Genomic DNA, 26082 nt, shown 5'->3' with positions numbered 1-26082 from the left:
TTTTCAACAACACAACCAATAGTTTGACCAGAAGGATACAACTTCTTGTACACTTTTTAATTAAACAAGTCACTATCTAGTTTATACAATTGACCCATATAGATATTCATGTGGATTTTATTTCAGAACTGGAAACTTTGTGAAATTTTGTGTTCAGGTCATTGGGACACTACGTGACGCGATACCAATACTGTATCCCCCCCCCCCCCTGCCTACCTACGACCGCTTGTGAGTATGCTTATGCTTAAACTGGAATGATAATAGCAACACAATTTGACATTAGACAGGACTTTGAAATACGTTTTGGACAGCAAGAAGGAAATTAAATTCGTTTCCTAAAGTCTCATAAGTTATAAGTCATAACCTACATGTCTCAGAATGTTTCGAGGAGAAAGAAAAACAAAAACAAAAACAAACAACACAATCCAATATTTAAAGGGGAAAAACGACAGGAAACACCGCTTATCGTAGTCCTATTTTCGAATTCCTTTGCATTGATTGCATTTCTTTTCTTTGTTTGTTAACACACAAAAAGAGTCATTAGAAATAGCCTTTTGATAACGCATCGAGTCTGAGATTACATAACATTTTAAAGTGGCTTAAACGAAACTAATCAATGAGCAGTGAGAGCATATTCAAACAAGTTGAGTAGCTGCAACCCAAATGTGGCTTGCGGTTTCATTCTTGCTTGACCCACCTTCCCATAGTAGCAGCACTCTGGTCTAGAATAGATTCGTTGAGCGGTGAGGAATTACAATCCTATGTCATAGAGTCTTGTCAGCAGTAGTATTCAGAGATGGGGATGGCAAACAAAGCGACTGCCGTGTTCAGCCGGGTTCTGCTGCAGCAGCCGGAACTGTTCGAGCAGCGTCTCCGCGCTGGGCCTCGTCTGCGGGTCCCTTTCAAAGCATGGCTCCAATAGTTTCCGGATCTGGGGCGATGCTTTCGGCAGGATGGGCGGCTTCGCTGCCGGCTTCAGCATCTTTTGCATGACTGCAAGGAGGTCCATTCCATCCCAAAGTCGCTTCTCGACGAAAAGCTCGAGAAAAGTGCAGGCGATGGACCAGATGTCGTTCGCCGCACAGGCCCAACCCGCCCCATGGTGCTCGGCGATTTCCGGGGCCATGTAGAGCATAGTCCCACGGGGACCTCGGACGGATGTCGAAAGAGACATTGCGCTCCGCGTCTTGATGTGCGCCAGACCTAAGTCACAGAGGTAGGCACGACTGGAGCCGTACGCCACCTAAAATAATGGTGAAGAAATGCAATGCAATATCAAATAATCCATCTCCCTTACTTTCCTTTCATGAGGCTATATGAAATAATATGCCCAGTAAAATGAACGAAACCCAGCAATTAATCATGTCTGACATCAGACTACAATAATTGTCCTTAGCTTTCTCATATCTAGACAACAATACTATGATATAATCAGATGGACCTGTGCAATAGAGTTACCTATATGTAAAATTTAAAACGTCGAATTAGCCTTGAATACTTTAATTTGTAGACAATGGTAGAGAAAATACTACAATCTTTGTTTTAACGGCCAACTGTATCTTGTATCGTGTTGGTGTGAGCGACTCTTTCCCCCGCATCACCCGCTTATTACCAAATGGCGAGCTGTTTAAAGTTTGTGTGCTATATCAATTATGTTTGGAATTAAATGGTTCGAAAGGGTTTACTTACAATGTACTTTCCGAATAGATTGTCTTACCATAACGTTAGATGGTTTGATGTCAAGGTGGAGAATTTTGGATGCATGGAGATAGGTCAATGCCGTGAGCAAATCCAGGCTAATTGCCATCTTCAGCTCCCACGTCAGTGGTATTCTCTGCGTAAGGACATAATAATGTATATATTACATTCTCACATGTATAGTCCATAAAGACGGCAGACTCCTGCATGTTTTTTTTTTCTTCCTCTTTATTCTGAAACAAGTGTATCCTCGATTCCTTTGATCTTATTGTTATGTTTATACCTTAAAGACTGTGACTATGACACTATAAATGTATTTTTTTCCTTGTCAGATACACGTGTTGTAATTCTTTTTTTCAATATTTTATTTCCTTGAAAAAAAAATGCAGAAATAAAATCGAACTGAACTGAACTGAACTGAATAATACAGCAAGTTCTAAATATACTTTTAGCACACAGCCCAAATACAGACGTAGGTAAACTGTTAAACTAATATCTATGTGTAGTTCTGATGATTTAGTAATGTTAATGTATACGACACGGCCATATCCACGTTTAGCTCTACCTATTATGATTTTGTCTATGCAGTATTAATTTCCCCCTTGTTTATTAACAGTTGTAGTGTTGTTATTTTTTTTTTATTAGTATGTTATCAGGAGTAGCTGTTGATACACAATTGGTAATTCCTATACTGATCTGCATAATTTACCTTTTTGGCATAATTTGTACCAATTTGTAAAGATTCGTCACTGAACTTGGACAATAACAAAGAAATACAGAATAAAACCAAACCAAATAAACAAAGTGTACAATGGACACTAACTGTCAAAGCATGTGACTTTTGGTCTTTGCCACCATATTCTCCCTAACTTATCACCAGGAGCTCAAGAAAGAATTCTCCATTATGATACCAGGCTGAAGTTTTTTTTTTTTCACAAGAAAATGTGTAAAACTAATGTAAGACCCTTTCACCTTTTTACCTCCATCGATACAAGTATCATCGAGTAAAAACAGATGAAGTGAATTACAATGTACTTGCTACTAAGTTCTCAGGGTGAAATTTCAATAAACCTGAATTATTCAGTTGTTAAGCCTATTCAGTCGTTCCACAAGATGAGTTTATCTATATTAGAATATTGCTTGCATGCTTTGGTTTTGCTACAGAGTAAGCCAGCAACCGGGCAAGCTTCTGTTTCTGGAGAATAATCTGTGTGTAACAAAAGAATGTATGGAAATAAATTGAATTAAAACTGAATTGAATTCATTTTAAAAATATTGCATGGGAAGTGTGTTGGTAAACCGGCCTATTCACACGAACAGATAATGACACGAAATATACAAGTGATTTCGACAACACGCGTGATTTGACGTACAGATCTCAGTTTGAACGTATGACCCAAAATGCTGTGCACTTGCGTCTTTTGAGAGAATCGTATGAGTGTATTATTGTGTGTATGTGTGTTCCGAAAGTGTCAAATGGGTTGCCCCATCTCACCTCACGACACTTTTTCTCGAAAAGCACATGGTAGAGGTCGTGTCCGTTAATGAACTCCATGACAACGAGCGCTTGACCGACCTCGTGCGCGACGGCCATTAGGGGCACGATGTTCGGATGTCGCACTTGCCTACGAAAAATACAATACATGTAATAGGGAAAGCACAACACTTTTTCAGAATTGTTGCTGTATCATTAAACTTGCCAGTTTTGTACACAGAATGCCTCTCCTTTTTTTTTTACTTCATGCAATTATGAAAACTTTGATTGAAATCAATAGAAATAGAATATACACATAAAAATGGCAGCCAAATGTAATACAATGTATTCTGAAATCATGATGTAACAATGTGGCATTCGTAAGCGGACAGATTGAAATTAATCACAACTATCAAAAATAATGAGGCAAAGTCGACTACAATTCTGATCGCTTTCTCGAATCCCACATTGGTCTTTAGCAATTTTACGACACGGCTGTTGTATTCTTGAATTGCTCATAAAATCATCATCGCATATTTTGTACTTTCATTCATTCATTTATTTTTTCATCTCCAACAGAACTTGTAAATAATTTTTTTTTTCTCACATGAAACATAAGTACATAATTATATGTGTCAACAATTACAAAATATGAAAAATGATATTTATGGATAAACAAATGATAGGGTGGAAAAAAAGCACAAAACATTTTAAAGTTTAGAAAATGCAGGAGATGGGGAGGAATGCTGAAGAAGCAATGCTTGTACGGTACATTCCCCCAAACATAGTGAAATAAAATATACATGACATATCATTGATCTTCTACTTTTGTACACGAAATTCAATTTACAAAAATGAATTACACAAATTAAGAATAAAAACCTAACTAGCCCTAAACAGACACCCAGACATATCCAAACACTACGTCGCTGTCATGCAGAAAATAGAACAGGAAATAAAAGACAGAGAGATGAAGAAGAAGAGATAATATGGTTGGAGAATAGAAGAAAGAAACTTGAATTCGAGTAACGGAATGGTATACAATAATAGCATGAAGTTATTCTGCAGTTTAGACGATTAAGACTAGTTATCAATTACCGGTATATTGACAAATATCATGGATAGGATTCGCAGATATGACGTAATGGAAAGTTTCTTGCCACATGATCTAACTTGCATAATGAAAATTGGATAGCACTGTTTTACAAAAACTCGACACACTTTATATACATTCCGGACCTTTCTGATCGTTTACCTAATTCTTGCAACACCATCCTTCCCTCCTACATTTAACTAACAATTGTTATTTTTACTGTGAAAGTTGATCTGGCATAAATCAATACTCTGATAATGTTTCGTGTTTGTTATTACAGGCTGAATAATGAACCCTCCCGACGTAGATGACGTACTTGTGTATGGAGATTTCTTTCTTGACCTCGCTGTCCTGGCTTCCGGCGGTGGGGAGAATTTTGACGGCCACCGTAGTGCCGCGCCACACTGCTTTCTTCACTTCACCGAAGCCGCCTCGCCCCACTGTGTCCCCGAGATGAAGTTCGGAACGCTCGATGTAGTGAATGCCTCCGAAGGCCCCCTGAGCTGCTAAAGATGATTGTATTTATGATGCGACATGGTGAACTGAAACTTCTTTAGAAAAGTGAAGACGTCGGCTGTTTGACACATAACGCCTAAAAAGTTATCTTTATATCGCCCTATAGTTTCTTGAGATTTTTCTTTTTTCTTTTAAATTTCTTCAAACTTCTAAGGCCTCGAAAAGCCTCGTTAACTGACATTACGTCACTCACGTACCATTAGACAACAAAATACGAGCGTGTACACAAGATCCTAACACCTAGGGGGAGGCTTGGTTCCCGTTATTTTCATGTACCTAATTCCTGCTGAAATTGTGAAGTGCATGTACATAGTATTTACATGTAAAGCGAATATACTTTCCACATAGTCTTGAAAATGTGAAAAAGTAAGAAAGGGAAGAAACACAGAACTCGTAGGTGTTGTGAGAAGACAAACTCATGCGTCAGTGTCATTTTGAAAAACAAATAAACACACAAACAAACAAACAAATCTGGCCCATTTTTCGACGGTAGCGATTTCAATCAGTAAATCATCAGGAGGAAAAAAATCAACAACTTTGGCAATACAGTAGTAGGGCCTACACGGTAATCACTACATAATTTCATGGCCAGGGCATGTTACCTGCCAGAGACATGCGAAGCACATACTGCATGTTGTACCAAAAATTAGTATAAGGAGAAATGGGTACCTGGTCTCTTGGTGGGCGCTGCTGCCCGCTGCGGGGTTGCAGCTCGTTTCACAGCCGGTTTCTGTCGCTGCTCTTCTGCTTTCGTTCGCTTATCTGGCTTATCCAGCTGGGCGTCCTCTTCACTGCATAAGTGTCGTTACGATGTTATCATCGTTGTTTTCAAAGTAAAAAAAGAATAATAATAAAACGAAATATTTGATATTGCTGGTCGCAAATGATCTTTGTGAAAGTTTGTTATAACGAACACTATGTCAGGTGAACCCGCACACTGTATACACACACATCGTCTAATATAGTGCACTTCCGTTACAACGAAGTCTTTGCAACCGGCGGTTTTCTTTCGTTATATCGTAATTTCTCTATATAGAGCAGAACACTATAGTGAGTAAAGATAATACAAATAGATGATAAATTTGGGACCTGAATACTTATATTGTTCTATCGAGAATTTCGTTATAATCGTGCTGGTTGTAATGGAGTGCGCTGTAAAGTCACGAGCACGGAGGTTCATGTAATCGACGTGTAGCGAGTTGGTATAACGTTGAGAAAAAAAAAAATGTTATAGGCCTATGAAATGAAATATCTATTGATTTAGTCTGTGTGTGCCTTGTGGGTCAAGCACTTTTATATTTTCAATGGTTTGAACTGTTTTGTTTTAAATGCTCGTAAACCCTCCAAATACGAATTAATTGGTTGCATTGTCATCTTAAATTTCAATTCAGAATTCAGAATCCATAAAGATTACGACTAATCGGCAGAGACTACGTCATAATCATTGCTGCTTGTTCACACGCAATAAGTTATAATAAATAAGCAACATGTAAATGACTTTGTGAGGGAGGATATTGGTAAGTTACTCACATCGCGACTCCGGAGAGCGTCATTAAAAACTTCCTCAGGTCTTGGTCCCGAAGTAAGTCCAGTGGTCGCAACCCGTGTTTGTTCTTAATTGTGACGTCACTTCCGTGACGTATGAGGTATGCCAGAAGGGTATCGCCGGAAGTTTTCAACGTCGTATCCCTCAACTCTTCGCGTAGCTAAGAAGAGAAAACAAATTATTCATCACATCATTTGTCGTTAATAGACACGATGGTCGTTCCTACAGAAAAGTACTATTTGTCTGGACATTTCGCAATGCTTGTCTGAAAAACAATTATCGGTAAATACATTCATAATTTTTCACGTTGTCATATAGGCATGGATGTTATCACTGAAGGAATACAATGTTACTGACTGTAACGGGTGTGTCAGAATATGTTTCTGACTGCGTGAGGAAACGTGCATGACTATGATCAGGCCTACGTTACTTATGAAACTGGACTGTGTTGATATGAATTTTTGTCGTCTCTCATTGATCATTGATTAAAATCAAATCCAAAGTTGATTAGAACATTTGCTATTCAATCTCTTTGGGACTTCAAAAATACGAACCCATGACAAGATATAGCTTGCAGAAATACGATTATAGAATTCATCTACTTTCTATTTGTCACCAAAATACTAGCTATTCCTGTGCATGGGCCGCTTACCCCCCCCCCCCCCAACACCCCATCCCCATCCCGCCCCTGCCATTACATACGTGCAAAACACGCGCATAAATAGATAAGCACACGCATAGAATACATGCAAATACACACACTTTGGACTGCAATGAAGAAAATGAATTTCGACTTCAATGAAAAAAAAAACAGACGAATTCATGTAAATTCTGAGAAATTAAGTCCTCATAACATGATAGCACATAAAGACCCCTTTGTGCATAAGTCTCTATTTCATCCCCCCCCCCAAAAAAAAAAAAAGTTAAATTGTACAAATTATTATCATTATTATTATTATTATCATTATTTTGTTATTCACGGTGGTTTTCAATCAAGTCAAGGTTGATCCTACTGGACTGACAAGTTACCCTTTGAATGCAAGAGACAAAAAGACGTTATATTGTTAGTTAATAAAGACATTATGTGGCGAATTGACTTTCTGTTTATTGATTATGCTTGCTTGCTTAGTTTGTTGTTTTCGGCAAACCTTGTCGAAAGTCGATGTTGAACGGACCGCCTCCCTTCTCGAGCTGCGCCTTCTCTTGACGGCCACGTGCAAGGCGGTGTCGGCATCCTTGTCCTTGGCGTTGACGTCGGCGCCATGATCAACCAGCATTTCGATGATCTCGGAGTAACCAAGATGTGTCGCGAAATGAAGCGGGGTCGCTTTTCCGCCATTTTCTGCGACGTTGACACTACCCGAGGCCTGGTGGAAGAACATAATGGGTTGCTGGTTTGCTCGTTTTATGTAGAAATTCATTAACTCATTCATGAGGTATCTCTCGATGTCTATAAGCATTGCTATATTGAAGACATGTATATCACCATATAATAATTTTATGTACATCACCAATTATAGTATGTGGATAATTACATGTACACAATTATTATGTTTTACTATCATTAACTTGCAAAATAAGAAAGAAAGTTGGGCATTATTTTAGTTCTGCATATAAGTATGTACACTTAATTGATACGTTGGCTACTACTCGAGTGTACATAGCAACTATATTTCAGTACATACGTTACGATCCACATTGCATTGCTTACATTTCTTGCAAATTGATAAAACAACATGATTTGTGTAATATATGCTTTGAACTTTGTTTCACTCCTGTGTTGATTGGAAATTATAATGTTATCTGACTTGAACTGAATGAAGTTGGCACATTGCATACCACCACATACATCTTTCGGATTCACTAACACGTTTGCCAAATCATAAGATTCATCCGATCCTCAAAAATATTGGTCCACCTATTATGTCACTAAAAGCACTCACGTGTTCAAGGAGCTGTCGGGCAATGTCGATATGGTTGTTGACCACGGCCAAGTGAAGAGGAGTATATCCGTCGTCCTTCTGAATCTCACACAGCTTCGGATCTCGAGCCAGAATTAGCTTCACAGCCCTGTGATCATTCGTGTCCAAGATCGTCCATTAATATTGTATTTTGAAGTCAAAATTATCACTACTCATTTACTAACAGAACAAGAGACCCGGGGGTCTTGCGCTCACCTGAGTAAAGATCGCAAGTTCACGTTTCACGTAGTCACTAATCTAAATATTCACAGCTCTACCAAAATTTGACAAGGCATTCTCAAGTAGAAGATGAAAATGTACAATAAGGGCCCAAATTTTTTAAGATTCCTTAATTGGGGGGGGGGGACTGCGGGCCCCCTGGGGCCCCGTGGATGGGGCATCGTGCCCATTTTGATAAATTGAGATCCTAACCCTCTAGGGATGCTACCTTGGTGAAAATCCATCATCAGGTTTTCAAGAAGAAGATGAAAATGTACAATTTAGCCCCCCCCCCCTGGATCTGCTATCAACAAACTTGAAACTACAGTCATCAATGTACTAACTCATAGTATTATCTTAACTCTATCACTTCTGGGCACTGTTGCATAAAAGTTACAATTGCGGTAACTTTGCCAGCCAATGGTAACTTCCATGGAATTCTTGATTGTGATTGGCTGTTGAGTATTGTTGCCATGGTAGTTTCCATTGGATGGCAAAGTTACCACAATATTAACTTTTATGCTACAGGGCACTGGTATAGGGAAGAAGTTTTTAAAGATTCCTTAATGGGGGGGGGGGGTGGTTTGGGCCCAATGGGGCCCCCCTGGGTGGGGCACGGTGCCCATTTTATGGCAAATTGAGATTCTAACCCCCGAGGGATGCTATCTGCCAAGTTTGGTGAAAATCGGTCATGGGGTTCTCAAGAAGAAGATTAAAAAGTACAATAGGCCCCATTAGGACCCCTCCCCTGGATCGGGGGGGGGGGGGGGGGGGGGGGGGCAAGAAGAAGATGAAAATGTCAAAAGTTTACGCACGACGCACGACGGACGCCGGACGAAGAACGATCGCAATAACTCACTTGAGCCTTCGGCTCAGGTGAGCTAAAAGAATACTATCCTTGAAATACTTGATTGAATACATGACATGTGATTGTGTTACATTACTTAGTTATGACAACTGCGCTGAGTGTTGAATGGATAATCGTCCACGAACGAGCGTGCTTTAATACAATGTAGTAGGAAATCATAAATCATAGAATAATTCTATGGTAAATATAATGGTAAAGGGAATCGTAGCCCAACGCCTTCTGAAATCTATGAGACATACAATGGCAAAATTACCGATCAAGACAAGAAGAGTACAAGATTGTCAAAATTAACATGACAGAGACGATCAAAGAAGATTAAAGAGTATATAGGAAAAAGAGGAGAAGAAAGATAAGGCAAAGCAGAGGATTAGGTAAACTTAGAGAAAGTAAAGTAAGGAAAGAAAAGAACAAGCAGAAAATAATAGGACGGTATAGCAGTGACTGAAGCAATGACGAAAGGCGCACTGACTCTGGAAGTTTATTGCGCACTGCGTAGTGGAGTGGCGTGAAACCTTTGGCGTTCCGTAGACGCAAGTCGGCCTGTGGGTTGTTGATGAGCGGTTCGAGGAGGGAATCCGAGTTACGCTTGATGGCAAGGTGGACCGGTAAATTACCAACATTATCCTGTGAGCATGACAAATATTTGTTTGACATATTTGTTTGTTTGTTTGTTTGTTTGTTTGTTTGTTTGTTTGACTTTATTTCTAAAACAGCAAAATCATATACAAAATACAAAGTATTGAACGTATTAATTCGGAACATGAATAAGAAATATTTTCAAAACATAAGAAAATGAATTGACATGTAGCGAGTTAACAATTTGTAACCGTACAGTGGAAAGCCCAAGAGTGTTTAGCTCTGGTTCGTTTGTTTGTTTGTTTGTTTGTTTGTTTGTTTGTTTGTTTGTTTGTTTTGGTTGGTTGGTTGGTTGGTTTTAGGGGATGGCAACAAGACATCATGACAGAGACTCGATTGTCTGGATGGTTATATCCAAGTGCTAATTATTCTATTGTCTTAACCTTTAACACAACAAAAGTAACTGCTATCTACAAGTGTCGTCTGCTGTCTTAACTCTCCAGCTGTGGGAAGAGTGGGGAAATTGAATATACACACACAGATGATATATTTAAATATAATATATATATATATATATATGTATATATATATATATATATATATATATATATATGAACATATTTCTCATATACTAGTATGTGTTTTCTCAAAGAGCCACATCAAACTTTGAGATGTGCGGATTATAAAGATGTCATAAAGTGTCCTTATACCACAACATCAGAACAGAACAGAACACTCGAGAATGATGCTTTTGGGCCTTTTGAAGCTTTATATAAAGAGCTCTTGATAATAATAATAATGATTTGCCTGCCTTTAGGCACCCTATATAGTGCAAAAGGAATCTCTGTGTGCTTTACATAACTTCCGTCTTCGCATCAGACAATGTCACAAAAGAGTTTTCAAAGATTTTACAAATTGCTTAACACAAATTATCCCTGACCTGCACATTCACACTTCCGCCTCGGCGCAGGAGCTTCATTGCGCATGCTTGGTGACCTTTGGCTGCACTGAGGTGAAGGGGAGTCAGCCTGCGTTTGTTGGTCGCATTAGCGTAGGCGCCTCTCTTGATAAGATATTCCACGATGGACGGGTTGTTGCTGAAGAGAATGTCGCACAAATTAGTTTCATTGTAATAACTCCTGATAAAATTAACATAATATTTCTCATTCCCTCGCAGAAATGTCATATTGATGAGAGAAAATGAACGTATTCATATCATGAAGGTGAATGCAAAGCATTTAAAATCTTCTACGAAAAGGAGAACAAGTTATTCAAAATGAATTCACCTCTGTTCATCCCATTGCATCATCTTTAAGCTGCATGTCAAGAGTAAAAGTTAATAATCATAATCATAATTATTTTCACAATCATAATCACAACCACAATCACAACACAATCACAATCACAACACAGTCACAATCATATTGCTGTAACCCACAGCAGCCTCCCAAATGTCAACACTACTCTCACAGATGTTCCTGCCATTTTTAATAACCCTAGCACCCCCAGCACCCTCTCATACCCCTAGCTATGTCAAGAGAGACAATTAAGAATATCGTGTCCAAGACAGTTCAGGGCATACTTGTAAAACAAGGATATCCCGTTCATCCTTTTGTGTGCTTTGAATACCGCTTGACACAGAAAAACCCATGACATTGTGTCTATGTACACCGTCCAAAGGCCCTGGAACAGAAATGTTCATTGGCCTATCAATCCATCGAAACAAAGTCGTTCACATATCTCAGATGTTCACTCTCTTAGCTAAAAATTATTACATGGGGACGTGAGTGGATATTGGAAACACGCATCGGCGGGCTTCGGCAACGAAGGGGACGTTGACTCACCCGATGACGGCGTATGCCAGGGCTGTGTCGCCATCGTCGTCCTTTTCCTCAAGGGGCGCGTTTGCTTCGACTAGGAGCTGCACCACCGGTAGGTAGCCCTCATGACTTGCCACATGCAACGCCGTCCGACTGCTATGCTTGGCCTTCACCTATATGAGTCATATCATATTTTGGATTAAAAAAAAATATTCCTTTATCAGCGATTGCCTGAAAGACCTTCGTGTGATGTGTCTTTTCGGGGTCATCCCACAAGACCGACACCCACGAGTCATACGGCCCACGGGTTCGGCACTAGGCAAATAAAGCCCGTGAGTTTGTCACTAGGGGAAAACAGCCCACGAGTTCGACAGATACAACACGGGGGTTAATGTGTCGGTCTCGTGGGCCTCGTTAGCTTAGTGTCGAACTTATGGGTTGTATACTATGACTCGTGAGCTGTATAACTCATTTGATATGGGCTGTATGACTCGTGAGCTGTATGACTAGTGGGCTGTATGACTCGTGGGTGTCGGTCTCGTGACGTGCACCCATATTTTCGACCATTTCAGAATGTTGGCACGTATGACACTCCATGGTATATCAACTGAAAATGAAGTATTTTTTTGCGAAGACATTTCCCAAATACAATGTAGTATACACTATTTGTAAAATAATGTCACAGCTATACGTTGGATAAACAATCTACTCCCCAATATATAGGAGTATTCAGCTTCTATACGAGAACTTGATAATACCTGTCACTCTTATGTGGTGTCTCGGCTACTTGTTATCTTGTTAATCTGACATAAGGAGGTTATAATTATTGTGTGACATTTTATTCGTACTCGTATTCGCAATTATTCACCAGCCGCCCGGCATTTGGCTCGAGAACACATTGCAAAGGCGATACGTTGAAGGGCAACATTAAATGGAACGTTTTGTGGTAGTAACATTACGATTGCTGGTATTGGCAAGTAAGATTTCTAAGAATGTTCTCTGTAAAGCAATCACAACTTTGCCGGATAAGAATTAGCACCTGTACTGGAAGGAACTCCGACTTACGAGTTCTGGGCGCTGGCGTAGCAGCTCTCTGACCTTGTCTACCTTGCCTTCAGCAGCGCTCCGTACGAAAGCTTTGTCCTCCGCCTTCGATCCATCCTTTAGTCCCACTTGCTTTATCTTGTCCGTCAACCTGCAACAAACCGCGAATATATATATACATACTATATATTGTATAGTTATTATATATATACATGTATATATATTTCATGGCAAAATTTGTCCTAAATATGTTGGATGGACTCAGTATAAATACATAGTGGTAAGACACATCAGTGTAAAGCTTGCGAAAAATCGGACAGTCCGTTCAAAGGTTTTGGGAGTTTTGTCGAGTACAGCAGCTGTCATCACTGAATGAGAAAACTACAGAAAATAAAGTTGTCACAGTAGTGAAATTATATAGCGAAAGAATTAAGATTATGCCATGTATTTTCAGTAATATTACATGCAATATTATGTACGTAAAAAGTAAAGGGAGTATGCTCTTAACTAAAAAGAAAAAAAAATGTTTCTTGGCATTTTCTTTTATTTTCCTTTATTTTCCTATATCGTTATGTGACATCACATAATATAAAGAGTTTGTTTGCAAAAACCGATAAGTCCATATTTGCCAAATGGAGATATTTGCGATTAAAGTTCAAGAAAAAAGCTCTAAAGCTACAAACATGACAAAGCAAACACAAAATATTTATTTTATTAAATTACGTGTACAGAGATGTCACTAAGATCGAGATTTATGTTTGTTAGTTAATTATTAGATAGTTAGTTTTTTGTTGTTGTTGTTTTTTGTTTTTTTTTTTGCTGTTGTTGTTCTGGGATCAAGTCTTTATGACACTGTGTTATGGTTACGAAACGAAAGACTATTATGCCATTGTACTGTCATTGGGTGTTTTTAGTTCGATGTTTGAAAATCGAAGCTATATTTGTCTGTTTCAAAACTTTCTGATAAATGTGTTAAGTGGAGATGTCACGATTTAATTATTGATATATTTTCTTTGAAAAGGATCCATAAGACGATGTATTCAACGATACTGACTCGTAACTGTAATCAAAACTAGACAACTATGTGTGTTTTCTGCAACTTCGTTTTGGCTTATCGTGTTTAAAGATTTACTGGTGGCAAGGAGCGAAATACGGTGGCGGGAGTTAGATAAACCCTCTTGCGATTGAATTATGCTTAATATTTTATGCGTTTATATGTGCATAGAAACTAAAAACAAATAATGAATTTACAAACGAAAAATAAAGATTACAGCAAAATTGAAAAATTTGGACAACTCTGATAAAGTCCGCGCTTGCGACAAAGTAGGAAAAGCGTACCTTGCGTTAATTTGCCCCTGGAAACTCTATCATTAACTTATATATATATATATATATATATATATATATATGATTATACATATACAGAATATATACATAATATAAACATATATATTATATAACATAATCATACATCAAATATTATACGTATATATATATATACATATATATATACTATATATATATATGTATATACTGTATATATATATATATATATATATATATATATACAGTATTTTTAAATATACGCACTTACTATCGTTATATCGTCCCAAAATTGCCATCTAGCTATAAGGACATTCCGATATAACGAAAGAAAACTGCCGGTAATCACTCCCTATAGCAATTTGTGAGCACTCACCTGAAATTTGGATGTATTTATTCCAGTGTTAAGATATTCAATAACCTCCCCGAAAATATAAGACCAGTAAGTAATTTGAAAGCTTTTGAAAGAATATTAGAGTACGTGTGTTAGTTGGATTTCATAATTATGTTTGAACTAATTTGTCTGAATTTACGTGAAACCTATTTGTGTCACCCTCTTTTGTAGCGTGTTTGGTGATTATGTCTATATTCCTTTTCTGGGTTTTTTTTTTCTCTTGGTATCTAGTTTCTACTATATATATGTTGTAATGTATTTCATTGTGTTATGCTTGTTTTTATAGTTAATTTGCTTTGATTGATTTGTTAACTGCTGTGCTATTTTATGCTGTTGTTGTAACACTGTATTCACGGCTTCTCTGAAAAAAGAAAAAAAAAACTTGTCTGGCTGATCGAGGGCATTTTGTCCCGCGATTAAATAAAATGAAACAAACAAACAAACCTTTCGACGAGGATGTTTCGAAGCATTTGCTCGTCCTCGTCAGTGTCTGCAAAAGAATCAATTATCTGAATACATTATTTTGTTAATGAAAAATGAGCAAAGAAAATGGGATACCATCATGATTCCAACCCGAGTTCTCCAAACTGCTTGACCGGAGTTTTACCGACGGAGCTATGGGAAGCCCAAATATAGTATTCGTCCCATTCAGAGACACCTTATTTCCGAACGCTTGTGTAGTCAGATACTTTACACATAAACCCGACATAAACCCGAAGGATATAAATCAACTTGGGGGTAACGCGAGGGATCATGGAAATTATGTAGCTTTTGGAATAATACAATAAATGCAAGCAAATAAAAACTGTCCAGAAATATGTAAATGAAAGTGAGCAAAGAAAATAGGATTCCACCGGAATTCGAACCCGAGATCACCAGATTGCAGACCGCTGCTTCTACCAACTGCGTCAGTGTTGGTCATGTCTCTGTGTGTTGCCATTTCAGTTCGTTATTCCGAAGATTCATTAATCCGAAATGAAATAAGGGTCGTTATTCAGAATTTTCGTCAATCCAAAAACAAAAATGGTTCGTAAATATGAAGGTTCGTAAGTATGCACTGTCTTTACATTTTCGGATTAAGGAACTAGAATTTTTCGGATTAACAAACCTTTGGAATTACGAACTTTATTTCATTTTCGGAATTACGAACCTTCGAAAAAAAAATGAACCTTAGGAAGAACGCCACAGATGTTTGGGTTAACGAACCCCTTTTCCCTTTCAGACTGGCGAAACTATAGGGACTTTGTGTGTGTTAGAATAAAGAACCTTACTTCATTTTCGGATGAAGAACCTTTGGAATAACGGACATTACCCGATTTGACTATGATTTGTTCCGCCTCAGAGGCTGGCAAGTATCATTCGCTTTTCTCTTCGAAATAAAATGATTTGTCATACTTCGGTATATAATAATTATGTTATCTATTTTTGTCCTCATTGAAAAGTCCTTTCAAAGTAGTGGTATAAAGGCAACTACAAATGGCTTGAAATACTTTATAACAAGTTCTAGAACATAGCAAATGCATGAAATATGATAAAATGATAAGCTTTACTGTCTGCAAAGTTGTAGACAATAGGGAGTTAACATATCTTAATCTTACGTCTCTTGATATATTTCACTTATGATTGGCTTCTTCTAAAAGTATCGTGCAATACAGAATGTTTCCTAACAGTTTTCATATGCACTTTATCTTGATTAAGAACCGGAGCCTTGCTTTACAAATTGCTAAAAAGGTAAAGTGTTAAGGTATAATCTATACCGATCACAAGAGTAAAAATCAAATGAACTGCAGCTTAATGACTTTCATAATCATGTTTGCAGCATTTAAGTTTATAGAGTTTCTACCTGTCATGGGTGGTATTATCCAGTTGCATAGACCACTTTATTCACGGATATTCTAAGAAATGTCATGCTGACAACCAGGACTCTTGACTGAGGATTGTCGAGCGTAACAACAACGACTGATGCAAGTAAACTATAGATCGATATTATTGAGACGCATGGTGTCCGAAATAAACAAATAAATTAAACCGTTCTTCACAAGATCCGTAACGAAAACGATCCATGAACTCTGACTAATTCGTTAATTAAGGATGCATTTTGGATGAGAACGTGATTTGTGTCAATGCTATCGTTGCAACATACAGGATGATGAATTTGTGTCTTCTCGAGGATGTTGTTTGTCTTAAAAATAAGATTTGACTTCAAAAAAAGCACTGCCATAATCAATGAGTGCTTTACCAACCCTTTGTCTCGCCCTTGTTGATTATAGATTTATCGATTGCCGCGGCCGTCACGCCGATGTCATCATCGTCCTCATCACCAGCGTCCTCAACCTCTCCATCTTCCATGATAGTGATCAACGCGGGGTGATAGATCAGTTCATCACCTTTGACCTCGACCATTACGTCACCATCGTCACATACCTTCACTACCCTGCCATACTGTCCGACGGTCTGTGGAAAACAGAGGGAAAGACGACAAAAGAAATTTAGATTGGAGTCTCATTATACACACTTAATCGGTTATAAAACATGATGGTAATATTGATAGATGATTACTCATGAAAGTGGACTTCACCAAAATCGATGTGACGCCTTGGAATACCGGGGACGCAATTACTAAGATCAACAACTGAAGCCAACAACTGAACCACCTTATCGAACACGAATGCTAAGCGATAATGACTTTTTCGGTTCATGGGAAGAAAGTAAAAACCGTAACGTTTGTTGGGCTAACGTAATGCTTTCCTAAAACAAAGCTGCAAAGATCAACCCGACAAAATATTGAGGCGCGACATTGCATCGATACGGCACGAGGGACATCCGAGGATTTGCTCGTCTTTGAAAATGTTGGACTGCGGACAATGCGCGCCAAGAACTTTTTTTTTTAATGGAAACGCAATTTTTTGTGTGTTGCCCTTTTCGCTGTTACAGTATCTATTCGAATATGATTTCAATTGAAGAAAAGAAGGATCATAATTTGTGTCTCACCAACTTCGTTGTGTCTGTCCAGCCGCCATGGCCAGGTTGTAGCCTCTGAATCAAGTCGATGTTGCTGCTGATTCTAACCCGAACGCCGGTATGAAATTCGACGCACTGCAAGTATATGGCAAGGAGAAAGTTATACTCTGTCATGCATTTAGCGTCTCCTGGAGATTTATAGTACGATTTTTCATCACTATCTGTGAAACAAGTTATATTTCTGAGCACCATACTAACATCTCCTGTTTCACAAAACATATATGTCTCCCAAGAATACTGGTGTGCTCAGTACCATTGAGCTTGGCAATCCTGACTACGATTGCAAAAATACTGCATTTCCAGTCGTCCATGTTTTCTTGATACAATTCGCCACTGATGGAATGAAACAACAATCACATATTTTGAAAGAAGTGTCACGCCGCGCTCTACAGCGATTGTAAGAACATTTATACCACTGCAATATTCATGACATTTCAAAAATGCGTTTATATATTATATTTCTTTGTTTCCAGATGTGGCAATCAAAGTGCTGACACACTCGCTCTCTTTTAACACAGTGGAAGAAGACTGTAATTATCCCCTTCTCTCAGTTAAAGATTATACGTATAATGACAGTGAGACAAAAGCAATATCAGGCGAATTTCCACCACATGAAAACATATCACGGCAATTACCCCCCCCCCCCCCCCCCCCACACACACACACACAACTCCCACCCCTCCCCCAAGCTAAATACTGCCTGGTTACTAGTATAGTGATAAGGTTAGAGTAAAAATTAGGGTTAGGGTTAGGTTTAAGGTTAGGTTAGAGTTTGGGTTAGGGATCAGGTTCAGGTTTAGAATTAGGGTTACAGTCAGAGGAAGGGTCTGGGGTGATTGCGAAAGGGGGTAATTGCCCCAGACCCAAGCATAAACATACTTTCTTTAGGAGGAAGGAGGGAACCTCCAGCCTGACTCCGTCGTCATAACGTACTCCGATCCAACCTCGGTCATTCCAGTTTTCCATAAACCCCGCGACTCCAAGTTTCTTAGTATTGAGGAGAAGAGGAAGAAACAGGAGATAGCATCCTTAAAAACCCTTCTCCAATCTATATATACATATATATATATATATATATATATATATTATGAAACTGGCGAATATGATAATGGAATTCTATGACGGTGTATTACGTATCATACATATGCAAAACTTTATAAATTATACAATTAATTTCGTCTGGACTTTACATAGCTTATATAATTCAAATAGGGCCTATACAGTTGATACAATAAGGATTATAGTTATAACTTATATAATGTTTACATATTGGATTTTACATATGAAACTTTAGATATTTGCCTTGACTTTAGTAGATTATACATGATACCCTTTATTGTGTTTTTCACGTTTTGTATCTTTATTTTTCTTTTCTTTTAAAAGTCGAAGAGTGTGCATAAGTAAGGAAGAGACCTTTTACAAGCAAATTCGTGTTTGTAAATGTATATTATATCCACTATATATGTATATACAGGGCTCCACACTAACTTTTTGGTTTGGTGGCCCGATGGGGCCAATAAAGTCCTTGATTTCAAATTTTTGGGGGCCCGAGAGAAAAATTTGGTGGCCCGAAAAAAAACAATAAAAAACATTAAAAGTCCTCCTTTTTTTCAATGAGTCAAAAATTAAGTTTTATCATAGTAAGAATTGGAAGTTAGACATATCTACTCATAAATAAACCTCAACAAACCCGCAACACTCACTCTCAGGCACTCATTCAGTCCTTTTCATCCATCCTTTGAACAAATTTAACTGCTAATTTCCGGCGCAAAAAAAGTTATGAATTTACTGACATACTTTTCAAAAAAATATGGTGGCCCGAGGGCCCTTTTTTTTTTTATTTGGTGGCCCGACTTTCATTTTTGGTGGCCCCGGGCCACTGGGCCACCGTTAGTGTCGAGCCCTGATATATATATATATATTATATATATATATATATATATATGTATAATTATACATTTATAGTTATGAATGATTGTGCGCGTCTGCATTTAGCATGGTACAGTGTATACAATTCAAGTTCAGTCACCATGGCGTACCAACAGAATAAACATTATCTGGGTAAAGACAGAACACAATAAGTCATCATAACCTGCGACCTTCTCTTAATGCCTTCACTCATTATAATGACTTATAAGAAATAAGATACTGATTCACTAATTCATTGACTTCCACACGTATCGACAAGAAATAAACATGATGAGGAAGAAATATTCACTGTACATGGTGGGGTAGCCCAGTAATGAACCAGTGCTTAGACCCCTTACAAACAGAATAAATTGCAAGTTAAAAGGAAGACAAGACATCAGTGATTTTGACTGGAAAGTGCCCAAAATCACTTCGCAACTAAAACTTCACTGTTGGCATTAAAAGGGGAGGAGAAAACAACAAAACTAGTGATACCAAAAAAAAAAAAGATATATAAATATTGTATGAAAAGGTTATGCGTATGTGTGTTGTTATGGGTGTACGAGCGTACTATATCCCTCGGAATGAGCTTCTTGAGGTATTTGTACATATGAAGAGTTTCTTTGCAAAAACCGATAAGTCCATATTTGCCAAATGGAGATATTTGCGATTAAAGGTCAAGAAAAATAAAGAGAATAATAAGAAAATTTTTGCTTCTTTTGACCATAACTTCAAAAATATACCTTTTTATGTAGTGACCAATATATCATTTAAAAGGTATTATTTTGTACTTTATGACAGAGATCGTACTTCAAAATCTTCAAAAATGGACTTATCGGTTTTTGCAAACAAACCCTTCATATATTCTTACAAGTTCTCCTATATAGAGAGGAAATGTACTTAGCGGAAGCGAAAAAAAAATGAAAATGCACCTTACCTCTGATAGGCCGTCTGGGCAATTTTGTCCAAGACATTTCTGATATAAATTCAAACATTCCGTATCCATGACAATCATCAACTTGTCTCCTTTCATAGGTGACTGTCGCTCACCTGGAGAGAGAAAAAAAAAATGAACTCAAACTCCACATACAAGAGAAGATAAATTTCGCCCGCCTGTAAACGAACAATTTTAGATATGGTATTTTACCCATTTAAAATCAATTTCAAAGAGGTCAGTATGAACTTTACTGGTTTCAAGTTAGTTTTCATTCAGTTTCTTTTCATAAAATCTTTTGCCAAAAGGTAACCATTCTGAAACAAACAGAGAGATTAAGCGAGAGAGTAATGAACGAAAAAAAAAAATGTCATGGATAGTACGATATAAATACAGACAGAAATTGTTTTAAAAAAATCTTAATTGATGATATGCATACATAAAATTACACATACATAGCCACACATTACACACACACTAAATACATATATATTAAAGCGTCACAGAATTTCATTACTTTCAAAACAGAAGGGAAATGACCACTTTAATAACGTATTGAAAGCCGACGGATCATCAATTTAGACTACAACTGGCTTTTCTTGTGACCTTTAAGTTGAAGAGATTTATTCTCCTTCAAGAAATGCAAGGTCATTATTTTCACAAAATCATTATGCACTTGTGAAATGTGTCCATTGTCTTCTCTTTTTTTATTTGCAATCGATATAAGTAGTGATAACAAACACGAATTTCAAATACCAGGCAAAACTTAAACGAAGGGAAGGTTGAGTATACTCACCGACACTCGCGAGGTGATGTATGTAAAAACATTCACCATCAGCTCCTTCCGTTGCCTTGACGTCTACCTTCCCATCGTGCCCCGCGCGGTATTTCTTAGTCAGGCCGTTGCTCCATTGGACGAGGACACCGCTCGCGCGCGATGAATCCGACCAATCGCAGACGTCCTTCACGTTTCCCCATTGTTTCTTTCCGCCTTGAATGAAGAAGCACGAATCAACCTCTCTTTATCTCAGAGTTTTTGTCAGGCCCCCGATATCTCATTTACATAATAATCTTGATACTAGTACATGAGACATGAGTCGGAAACAGAAAAAAAGAGGATATAAACACACACATACACACACACACACACACACACACAATCACACACGTACACACAAAGTGCACACTGAATCAACTCACATACACGTGTGCGCTAGCGAAGGGGGAATAATTATTATATCCCTCAAGACAATAGTGTGCGCAGGCTCTTCGGTAGGATGTTGTTTCATCTATACACACATTTCAAGTATGAATCGTATTTGTACGTGATGCAAACACTTCGAACTTTATGTAATTTACCATCCTCGTCTTCGTAGTTCCAGTCTGGCCCCCTCTTGACCTTTGCCCCAGGAAGTAAACCACGAGCTTTTACTGTCCTTGCGTCTTCTCTTGGGCCAACAAGCACCCTGTGATACACGAGTTGCAAGATGAAACTGACAAGATTGATCACTGTCGCGCATTAATATGTTTTAAAGTAATTTACGTATCTTACAAGTGTATGTGTATGACTATTTGGACATTTCTCGCATCACTTGCTATCATAGCATTATCATCATTAACGTCACGGTTATCATCAATATCAAACACCTTAAATTCATTCTTTTACTTTTACATCGTATCGTCATGCTTATTGCATTTGATATCAGATTTTCATAATTTCATTGTGTAGCACTATATTCATTACTATTGATATCATTACTATCATTATTATGATCATCATTATCATTATTGCTATTATTATTATCATTATCATCATCACTGTACTTCTCTGAAACCAGTTTCTTACCCAGTATCATACGGCTCGTCCTTCCTGCAGAACTCGTGAGTGGCTGCATGTGTATCTTGCATGTAGCAGTCTGTGCATAGTTTGCACCTCGGGCACATTGTGCATATCCAGTAGCTACCAGCTATGTCTGAAGCGTCACAGCCAACGCACCTCACTCCTCTATGGATTACACCTGATATCAATTTAAAAGAAATTAAAGGTCTGCTTACAGTACAACTTTAAATGTACACCCCCGCATCAGCTCATATCCCCTTTTAAATACATATATATTACATATTATGCCATTTAATATTACATATTATGCCATTTATGACTTAATCAGTTAAACAAGCCAACTATAAAATCAGGCCTGAATAATGAATGGATAAAGTACGAGAAAAACAGACCATAGCAATGCCTTAAAGGGATGGTATAATATTTGTTGAGGTGAGGATTCAGTTTTAAACTTTTTTGTAAGATACTTAGAAACCACTTTATGTAATCTGAAGTGCGTACAAGTCTTACAGGAACTCAAAATTTAGTTGATGAAAATCGGTCCTGAAATGGCTGAGATATCAAAAAAATAAAGTACAACAAAGCGATCTTATATGAATAAAAGGTCTGGTCGCACCTGTTATTAGCATCTCTTTAATTTGGATATCTCAGCCATTTCAAAACCAATTTTCATCAAATATACTTTGAATTCCGTTTAGAATTATATGCTCTTTCATATTTCTTAAAAGAGTTTCATTATCTAAAAAATCATCGTCAAAAAAACCCCAACAAACAAACAAACAAACAAACGTTGGAAACTTGAAGCACCATTTCAACCGAGCCTGTATCATCCTTTAACATGATGATAACAAATGGAAACCATGACAATGCTTATGAATTCCAAAGATAAAATTAATACCATGTGATGATGATAATTACCAACATTAATGATATTCATCGTTATCTTGATACTTACATACTCCTCCCTTGATAGAAATATGTCAAGGTTTAAATTCAAATAAACATGAATCATACACAAGTTCTGTGGCACATTGACTCCTGAGTGAAAAGCCAAATCCAGACCTTTTCCATTGTAAGGTAGAGTAAGTTACCAATCTCACGGAAGGGCACATTAGAATTCATCACGTCTCTAAAAATGTTACCATTAATCGACAGTATGCTAGTAGTCGGGTGCATGATGATTAATACGAATAACTTTGAAAACGGAATGAAACGAAACCAAACGCATAGAAACCACTGTGGAATCTACAAAATTACTGATGGATTCCAAGGGATTCCCCCATTCTATATTGAAGTTGAATCTAAACAAACAGAACGACTCTTTAATAATCAGAATTTGTTATGCATACGAGACTGGCAAAAGATGGAGAAGTTTAAGATTCCGAAGTTTGGGCCATTGGTACGCGCGCAAGAAAGAGTGCGCCGTCCGATGGCTAGTGATTGTGACGTAACAATGCACATCTGTACATGACAATGGCCTCGCGCTTCGGAGACACCGCCCGCAAACAGAAGTTTCGCGGGAAGTTTGCGGTCACACTGGCAAAACTTCGAGATCTTAAAGATCGCGATCTTAAACTTCTCGATCTTTTGCCAGTCTGACCGCACCTTTAAAAGTTCTCGAAGCAAACTTCCCGCAAAACTTCCGCGAAACTTCTCGCAAAACTTCCCACTGCAACTATAGGGTTATTTCCCTCTATGCCACCCCACCAAAATTCTCGATCTTTTGCCAATGTGACTGGACGACAAAAGATCGCGAAGACTTTGCGATCTTAAACCATTCGATTTTTTGCCTATATAAGTCAAAATCACAATGCATACTAGAAGTGTCTCACGCACGACGTCAGCATCGCACAATCTCTCCCATCGTTCTTTACATAAAAGAAAAAATACCATAAAAATTATTCTGTAGGTCAATAATGAGCACTAACCCCTCTTCCATGACATACAAGGTCAGCATTGCCGTATGGTTATATAGTTTCCTATACTCGCACGTTTTGATGCGAAGGGTGTCATTAAAATTCTTAATCTCGAATTCATTCGAATTATTTCCTCTATTTCTTTCTCTCTAACGGCCCGTTAACGATAGCCCCGTCACTGTACAGGCATGCTAACCTGGAAACATTAAACTGCACATTACTTGAATATGAGACCATTCTGAAGCAAATGACTTTCACACAACAATAGATATATAATGTACAGTGCACTCCCGTTATAACGAAATGCTCGAGACCGGCAATTTTCTTTCGTTATAACGAAATTTCGTTATAACCGAACAAATACAATATATAACGAAAACAAGGAAGCCACGCATATATCATTCTGTTTGTTGAATACTCGTCATACACTGGAAATCTATGTGAACAATAAAACAAATAATTATTCAATTTCAGATTATTGTATTACAATAACGCAAGTTCCCCTCGGAAACTGTGCGTGACACACCAAGCGAACACACAGTGATGTGACGCGGTCGCCCATGCAGAGACGCTATAAATGCTTGTTCCGCTACGTATTTTCGAAAGCGATCCTCAGTTCGTTATAACGGAGCACATTTCTTTTGTTTTTCTTTGTCAGTTGCGCTCGGAAAAGACTTCGTTATAACGAAAATTTCGCTATGACCGTGTTCGTTATAAGCGAATTTTGTACCATAGACTTTAATGGCGATAATTTTGGGACCAGAAGTTTTACTTCCTTATAACGAAATTTCATATAACCGTGTTCGTTGTAACGGGAGTGCTCTGTACTCTTAAATGAATGTACAAGGATTGGAACAATCACCCCCAGCATTCCCAATGATTCCCACTGATCAGTTACTAGCCATCCCCTTTAATGCTGTGAAAGAAAGAAATTTTTCATGCCCTTTGAGCACTCAGACTGACTGATAAATGGCATGACCAATACCTCTATTATTATTATTATATCGTTATTATTATTATTAAAACTACTGCTACTTCTACTACTACCAGCATTAATATTATTATCGTCGCTGTTATTAAATCATTATTATTATTATTATTAATACTACTGCTACTACTACCACCATTACTATTATTATTATTGTTACTGTTGTTATCATTATTATTATTTTATATTCATTTTGACTGCTGAAGAATTGTTTAGTGAAAGTATTAGAAAATTTCACAATCTAATACATTCTGCTCTAATTTTTATCCTATTTTTGTTTAGCTTTCAATCCTATGTTTGTGAAATTTATTCGTCTTCCTCTTCTTCTTTTACCCAGAAAACTTAAAACTTGTCTGGAGTAGTTCTGTAAGGTGAACTTGAACGTGGAGTGAGATTTCCTGACCTGCCGGTGCGCTGCTGTACAGCCTGAGGTCGAACTCCCCGCCGAAGCCTGTGCGGTAATTGCCCTTCTTCCCGCTATCCCAGGTAACTTTCACTGCCGTCGGAGACAAGGGCGAATCACCATCGGTATGGTCCGTGACGGGGACGACTACGGCCGTGATGGTACCAAGGTGGCCTTCTCCGCCGTCCTGCTCCCCCCAATTCCAGCTCGGCCCCCGTACAACGCGTGCTCCAACCAGAGCCGACATGACTGGTGAGAGAGTTTACAAGCAGAATAATGATAGGCCAACGACTACAAAAGATTGTCCTATGACTAAGCGTGATTCTAATAATAATAATAATCATCATCGTCATCATCATCATAATAATAATAATGATACACCACCACAACCATCATCATTATCATACTTGCCATCATCTTCGTCATCACGTAAAACGATTATCAATTTGTATTACTCACTAGTTTTACCCCACATAGATTATTGTTCCACCAGCTGGGGTTCATGTTCCAAATCACACATTAAGAAATTACAAATAATGC

General features: G+C 38.0%; 1 protein-coding gene across 1 annotated transcript; it reads right to left on the bottom strand.

The window, feature by feature from the left end:
- Positions 1-767: 767 nt before the first annotated feature.
- LOC139727286 (E3 ubiquitin-protein ligase mind-bomb-like) lies at positions 768-25789 on the bottom strand. The gene is made up of 21 exons (XM_071638240.1): positions 25543-25789; positions 22242-22413; positions 21755-21861; positions 21192-21386; positions 20399-20511; positions 18433-18540; positions 17524-17628; positions 16776-16986; positions 14977-15022; positions 12837-12966; positions 11796-11944; positions 10892-11048; positions 9845-9999; positions 8271-8397; positions 7476-7694; positions 6312-6487; positions 5451-5572; positions 4582-4768; positions 3194-3323; positions 1718-1834; positions 768-1243 (listed from the first exon to the last, which is right to left on the bottom strand). The coding sequence occupies exons 1-21, from the start codon at positions 25787-25789 to the stop codon at positions 791-793; spliced, it is 3426 nt and encodes a 1141-aa protein (XP_071494341.1). The 3' UTR covers positions 768-790.
- Positions 25790-26082: the final 293 nt, after the last annotated feature.

The sequence above is a fragment of the Diadema antillarum genome, unplaced genomic scaffold (genome assembly GCF_040938485.1).
Source record: "Diadema antillarum isolate AM-2024a unplaced genomic scaffold, OU_Dant_1.0 seq00000124_RagTag, whole genome shotgun sequence".
NCBI lineage: Eukaryota > Metazoa > Echinodermata > Echinoidea > Diadematoida > Diadematidae > Diadema > Diadema antillarum.
This window is presented reverse-complemented; position numbering and strand designations above follow the sequence as displayed.